The sequence below is a fragment of the Entelurus aequoreus genome, linkage group LG03 (assembly GCF_033978785.1).
Source record: "Entelurus aequoreus isolate RoL-2023_Sb linkage group LG03, RoL_Eaeq_v1.1, whole genome shotgun sequence".
Taxonomy (NCBI): Eukaryota; Metazoa; Chordata; class Actinopteri; order Syngnathiformes; family Syngnathidae; genus Entelurus; species Entelurus aequoreus.
The window spans coordinates 33,671,076-33,678,927 of NC_084733.1; the positions used below are offsets into that span (position 1 = coordinate 33,671,076).

The following is a 7,852-nucleotide window of genomic DNA, read 5'->3' on the forward strand; positions in this document are numbered from 1 at the left end:
GAAAGCAATATTTGACTTCTAAAAAGTACTTGACAAAAAAACAACAACTTTTGTAGACGTTGAAGTAATCTTTTAGATAATTGCCCGAGTAAAATTCTTAAAGTACCTCATATGCCAGAAATGTAGTGCAGTAAAAGTGAAAGTTGTCAGAAATATAAATAACGAAGTAACGTAAAAAATATTTTTAGGTACAGTAACAAAGTATTTGTAATTCAATACTTTACAATACTGGATAACACAAAACACTGTATTGTTGTAAAATAAAACGTTGTAACATAAAACGTTGTAACACAAAACGTCGTAACACTAACCATCGTAACACTAACCATCTTAACACAAAACATTGTAACGCAAAACCTAACACTAAATGCAGCACAAAATTATGTAACACAAAAGGTCATAACATAAAAAGTTGTAACACAATGTTGTACCACAAAATGTAGTAACACAAAACGTGGTAATACAAAACATTGTACCACAGAACGTCATACCACAAAACGTTGTACCACGAAACATCGTACCACGAAACATTGTACCACAAAACGTCGTACTACGAAACGTCGTACCACAAAACATTGTACCACACGAACCGATGTAACACAAAACGTCCTAACACAAAACATAGTAACCCAAAATGTTGAAACACAAAACATTGTAACGTCCTAACACAAAACATAGTAACCCAAAATGTTGAAACACAAAACATTGTAACACAAAACGCCATAAACCAAGGACTGCTTCTACGGTGAAACATACATTGTGACACTGGCTCCAAGTTTTAATAAAATTCATACTACAAGAAGTTAAACACATAGATTAGAGTAAAATTAATCAATACGTTAGACACAGAAATGTTTTTCATGATTTTTTTCTCTATTTTTCTTCTTCAGCAAAAACCCCATAAGCAATCGCTGAGCAAGTCGTTGTGTCGGGAGAGTTTCTGGAAATGTCTTCTCCTGTCTATTCTCATGTACGGCTGCATGGGGGCGATGGTTTGGTGTCACGTCACAGAGGTGACCCGCCTCACATTTGACAGCGCATTCAAAGGGAAATCCATGATGTACCATGACAGCCCCTGCTCTGATGGCTACATATACATCCCTCTGGCTCTGCTGGGCATGCTCTACCTGGTCTACCTGGTGGAGTGCTGGCACTGTCACGCCAAGAACGAGCTGCAACACAAAGTAGACGTGGAGGGCATTTATGAGCGAATCCAGAGAATGCAGCAAGCTAAGCCGTGCATCTGGTGGAAGGCCATCAGCTACCACTATGTGCGTCGCACACGGCAAGTCACACGCTATCGCAATGGGGACGCATACACCAGCACCCAGGTTTACCACGAGCGAGTCAACACTCATGTGGCCGAAGCTGAATTTGACTATGGTCACTGTGGCGTGAAAGATGTCTCCAAACAACTCCTCAATTTAGAAAAGTCTGCCCTCACAAAGATGCGCTTCACCAAGTGTTTTAGCTTTGCCAACGTTGAGTCTGAGAATTCCTACCTTACACAACGTGCCAGGTTTTTTACGGACAATGAGGGCCTTGATGACTACATGGAGGCCAGGGAGGGCATGCACCTGAAAAACATTGAGTTAAAGGAATATATCATGGCTCTGTCTGACCCAGACCAACACCCCTGGTATCTGTCCCATTACGTCTTTTGGTTTGCCTCGTTCCTCACCTTCTCATGGCCTCTACGGGTCTTCACGGAGTATCGCACCGCATATGTCCACTATCGTGTTGAAAAACTCTTTGGACATGATTACATCCCAGTGACGCCATGTGATGATCGCCCGTATTGGAGACGCATCCCTCGTGTAAACACCATCGACAGCACAGAGTTGGAGTGGCACATTCGGTCCAATCAGCAGTTGGTGCCCAGTTACTCAGAGGCAGGCCTCATGGACCTAGCCCAATGCCCTTCCAACTTCAGCGGCATTCGGCAGAACTGTGAGCGATGCCACAGAGCCATCAGTTGCTCTTCAGTGTTCTCCAGAAGCGCCCTCAGTGTCTGTACAGGAGCCAGCTCCCGAATCCCTTTCAGTGGCAGCAGATTCTCCCTGGCTCGGCGCTACGGATCACAACGGAGCTGCTTTTGGAGAAGCGGCAGTTTGGACGACCAGGAGAGTCCCAGTGAAAACACCCGCTGTCTTTCAGAGCGCCTCACCACAGACGATGAAGAACCTCCAGACTATGACAACGCACTCTGCTACCCGGTGCTCATTGTCCACTGCAGTGAGAATTGCCACAATCACAGGTCTTTCCACAGAAACGGCTCCTGTGTGGAGACTTCTCTATGACTGCACTGAAAGAACACACGAGCATACAGTTCTGGTCAGAAGTTTACATACACTCATCATGAGAACGAATGCCATTTAAATTTAGGGCCCCTGATGATTTTTTTGAATCGTTCTTTCTCGAGAGAGGAATGATTACAAAATTTCTTTAGTGGGTTTTAAAAAACACAAGAGAGTGTGCACAAGAATTTGGGAAATAGCTTCATATGGACTTTTGACCACTCTTCTTGGGAGAGCTGGTAGAGTTAATTCAAGCTGATTGGTTTCCTGACACAGACCCAGCTACACATCTATGGATGTTTTCATTCATCCAGGTCATTGTATTCTCAGGGCTTTCAATCTATCGCAACTGGACTGTTCAGTTTGTCTTAGAAGACTTTTTGCCTCTCATCCAAGCAGGCTTAATCAGTTCATGCTCATAGACTTAGATTGGTCAGATCTAGTCAATGACCTTGAACATTCTTCTAGATTAGAACGTGTCTTCCATGGTACAGTGTGATTGATTGAAAGCCCAGAATATAGTCCACATGGATCCACAATTCCAGAACCGTAGCCTGCTTCATCCATTACAAAACCAGTTCAGATGTTTGTTGTCCTGTTGGAGCCCAATGGTTTCTAAATTTAAACTGTCTAGCTGTTAATTTGAGGTAAAAATTAACTATTTGGTAGTTCTTCATTATTTCCTCCATTTCATGCAGCGCACCAGAACTGCTGAAAGTAAAGCAATCTCACAGACACTTGACACTCAATGTTCTTAGGTTTGAAAGCTTCCAATTGACTCCTCCAAACATACAAAGTAGCTTTTTCTGGTAGCCATAAAACATTCCTCCAAATGGCACTGGCTTGTGCGTGTGGTGCAGCTGCAAATTGGAGAACAAGCTTATTTTTGGTTGGCACTGTCTCAGTACATGTTGATATACCGTAAATCTGTCTTTACTGTGAACCACACTGGCGTTCCAGATTCCAGGTCATGGCAGGCTTCAGTCTTAGTGGTTCCTGAACATCCTAACCAATTTCCTTTCATTTGAAAGTGACAGTATCAGTCTTCTTCCAGATCTTGGAAAAGTGGTGACACATCCCTGTGTACAAAGTACAATTGTTTGTAGTGTTATTATTAGAATCTGCAGTTGATCCAAAAGACTTTACCCACAATCTACAACGATCCTTCACTGAGATCCTTGGACTTTCCCATAGTTTTGTATTGGTCGATCCAATGAGAGCAGTACTTTTTTTGGTACCGAACAAAGCTTTTCTATACAAATAAAGCAAGAAGAAGGCACTCAAAAGTACTGTAAAGTTCCACTTTTCAAAATGTGCTAGCTCGGTGCTAATTTACATTGGCTTTTTCATAGTCATGCTACTGATTAGCATTAGTGATGTTACATGGTGATTTCAAAACCTCCAAACTGGCAATCGGAACTACAACTGAGATGCACATTACAATCAAACAGCAGGTGTGTATTAAGTACAATACTTTTAGTTTAAACACTTGGTAGAACTCAACAAAAGAACAAACTGGCTCATTCAACTTCATGGCAAAGACTACTTCCTGACAAAAGGCACAGTATATACACTACTGCCTTCTAACATGGAGGACTTGCAACTGCATGTAATGTCTATTATATAATATGTGCAAATGAGACTCAGAAGTGTAAAAAAACCAAGATAACAACCGGACCCAATTTTTGTTTACAACCATCATTGAAGATCTATGTTGTGCAATTAAATAACCATTCAAAGAAACTATTAAGGGCCCAGAATTAATATGGCATTATTATGACGAGTGTATGTAAACGTATGACAGGAAGTGGCTCAGTAGCATGATACACTTTGTGTTGTCATTTCTCACACAAATGCCTGAATCCTGAATGTGTGAAAGACCAAAGCAATAAGTGCAACCTCCTAGTGGATGAAGACTGTTAACACTGTATATCATTGCCATAGCTTTTCAAATCTTTACATCTAAAAGTGGCGCTGCAGTTACCTCACAGGAGCATTACTGACATGATGAGCAGATTTAAGTATCTAACTGCAAAAGAAGCATCAGAAGACTCAAGTTAGGTAATTTTCAACGACAGCAATAATCACAAAAACACCAAATATGACCATATCACATGACATAATAGAATCTATGCCACACGAAAAACACAAAATACTCATTTATGTCAATTTATAATGTGTAATTTTTTATGTTGTGATGAAGAGTGATGATTTAAGTTAACTCAAGATGCCTTTTTTTAATTTAATTTATTTTTTTTTACACCTTTTTACGCTGTTCAGAATGTATAGTGCCTGTAGGTTGAACTACACTGCACCATGTTTTGAGGTTCATTTTCTTATGATTTATGAATTATGCCTACTATTTCAGCAAATTGTGTTGTAACTCACATAATTGCTCACAGGATTTTGAAAGAATTTAGATCAGGGGTGTCAACATACCAAAGACTATAAAAATGGGACCCATTACCTCCCTGCTTGGCACTCAGCATCAAGGGTTGGAATTGGGGGTTAAATCACCAAAATGATTCCCGGGCGTGGCGCCGCTGCTGCCCACTGCTCCCCAAGGGGATGGGTCAAATGCAGAGGACAAATTTCACCACACCTAGTGTGTGTGTGACAATCATTGGTACTTTAACTTTAACTTTAACAAACTCGTTTTCATTGAATGCTACATCGCAGTTCCCTTAGAGGGCCGCTTGTAACAGTGAACATACATTAAATAATATGTATAAAGATTTTCCTCGTGATAGTGTTACACAATTGCCTATGCATTTGATTATTAATGTGTGTGTATATATATACAGTACAGGCCAAAAGTTTGGACACACCTTCTCATTCCATGGGTTTTCTTTATTTTCATGACTATTTACATTGTAGATTGTCACTGAAGGCATCAAAACTATGAATGAACACATGTGGAGTTATGTACTTAACAAAAAAAGGTGAAATAACTGAACACATGTTTTAGATTCTAGTTTCTTCAAAATAGCCACCCTTTGCTCTGATTACTGTTTTGCACTCTTGGCTTTCTCTCGCTAAGCTTCAAGAAGTAGTCACCTGAAATCGTCATAGTTTTGATGCCTTCAGTGACAATCTACTATATATATATATATATATATATATATATATATATATATATATATATATATATATATATATATACATATATATATACATATATATGTATTTTTAATTTTTTATATATATATATATATATATATATATATATATATATATATATATATATATATATATATATATATATATATACAGTATATATATATTTTCACTCTAAAAACAATCTAGATGTTATGGTAAAAACATGTGTTACAGTATATCATCATATATTCCAAACATGTTTTTGTTAAAATTCAGGTAAATACTTTAATATCTGCTTGACTTATGATTTCAAAGTTATCCATTAAAATGTACAGTAGATTTTATGGCGAAAAACTGCTAGATCAGTTGACAGAAGTTTTACGTAAAAAAAAAAAAAGAGCTACCATTTTTTGCAGTTTGCAGTACTACATTGTAAAAACAACAATCGTAGATTTTATGGTTAAAAAAACCTGGCCGCTCAGTCGCCCGAAGTCTACTGGAAAATGTATGTTTTTTTTGGTTTTTTTTTTTTACAGCATATTAATGTAAATAGAACTGTAACACTATTTTGTATTGTAAAATTCGGTAACTTTTTTTTTTTTTACCGGTTGTCGTTACAATAACTGTAAATGGAAAATCGGTAGCACTTTTATAAAGTGTAAAATCTGGTAACTAAGCTGCCAGTTTTTTTTTTACCATAAAATCTACTGTAATTTTTACAGTGTACAATTTGCTTTGAAATCACACGTCATTTAGATATTTGAATATGTATTATTATTTTGACAAAAAAAATATTGAAATATAGGATAGTATTTGTGGCATTATTAGTAGGGCTGTCAAAAATAACAAGTTAACTTGTGTGATTAATCTAAAAAAATATTGCATTAATCATGTACATACGCAGATTAATCAATCAATTTATTTTGACCACACATGCTTCCTTACCTTAACAGAAGATGGTTACCTGAAAGGTGGTGTAGGTTGTTATACGGTCAGTGATCATGTCAATATACACATCAGTGCAAAGATAAGTGAGAGAATTCACCTCAAAATACACCCAGATGAGAAACTGTTACCAAATTCTAAACAAATACATGTAGTGCATTCAAGTAACACATTTAAAACATGTATGTATGACATTCTGACAGCCAATTTTTTTGTGTCCAAATATTGGGCTCTTTTTTAAAGTTAATTTATATTATGCACGTGAGTAATAACCTGTGATTAATCATGATTAATCCAAATCCAAAAGTGTGATTAATCTGGTTAAATAAAGGCAATATTCAAGTTAAAAAGATATACAATTGCATGCAATAGATGTAATAAAAATCTAAAGAAGAAATACACTTTGTAAGCAAGTTAAAACATTATATTGACTTATTATTTCCAGGCATGTTAAATTACGTGACGGGCCAGTACTGGCCCCCAGGCCTTCAGTTTGACACCTGTGCTCTAGATGATTCTCATTTGCAAATTTGGAGTAAAATTACATCATTGAATTTAAGGTGTAGCCTAATCTTTGTTGGTTCAAACCTATCCCTTCTGCTGTACTGCCATGTACAGTAACATAAATATTGTGGTTACATGTTTACATTTGAATTTACTATACCATGAGGGATCAGAACTGTGATTACTACATCTGTCAAACAACCAAACTCAAGTCTGTATTTATCTGCAAAAAAAAATTCATGCCCACAATTGCATGATTACTTCTTAACACAATGTGTTGGGAAGCATAAAACCTCATTATGAACCACCAGCATAATGTCGTATATATAAGTATGTAGCATATATAGTAGCCCTTCCAAATACAGTTTACATTCAATTGATGCAAAAATGCACTTATGTTTACGCAATTAATACTTCATATACATTTTGTAATACTGATTTTTTTTAATGACATCTAACAGGTGGAAATAGTATATATTCCAGCAAATAATATCTGTATCGTTTTAAATAATATAGTGCAAGCAGTATGATACATTTGAAGTGACATTGGATTTTATGAAATGTACTAATGAATGTTGATGTAAATGAATTAAAGGTTATACATGATTCAAGTATGTAACTAAATCTCAAGGCTATTTCTTCTTTTACACCCATTCATCCATTTTCTACCGCTTGTCTCTCTCGGGGACGCAGGGGGTGCTGGAGCCTATCCCAGCTGCATTTGAGCGGAAGGCAGGGTAGACCCTGGACAAGTCGCCATCTCATCGCAGGGCCAACACAGATAGACAAAGTTACATAATTGTTAATGTAATCATGCAGGATAATAATATCTGCAATACATGTGTCCTTTTGTTTTAAACATGCAAGATCGTAACATAATTATATTGTCCTAATATATTTGGAAATGGCAGTGGCAACTGGCAAGTTGTATTGACAAAAAAAAAAAAAGTACAGCACTTTGATGTGTTGCTGCAGTAACAAGCTGGAAAGATATTCTCCTAAACGAT

General features: G+C 37.2%; 1 protein-coding gene across 1 annotated transcript in view; it reads left to right on the top strand.

Moving 5' to 3' along the window:
- The window catches only part of LOC133646392 (transmembrane protein 151B-like), an 11,839-nt gene extending 6,555 nt beyond the window's left edge, over window positions 1-5,284 (top strand). The window contains exon 2 of the mRNA XM_062041703.1: window positions 891-5,284. Within this exon, the coding sequence (XP_061897687.1) occupies window positions 891-2,300 (1,410 nt within the window). The 3' untranslated portion in view covers window positions 2,301-5,284. The remainder of the gene's footprint in view (window positions 1-890) is intronic.
- Window positions 5,285-7,852: the final 2,568 nt, after the last annotated feature.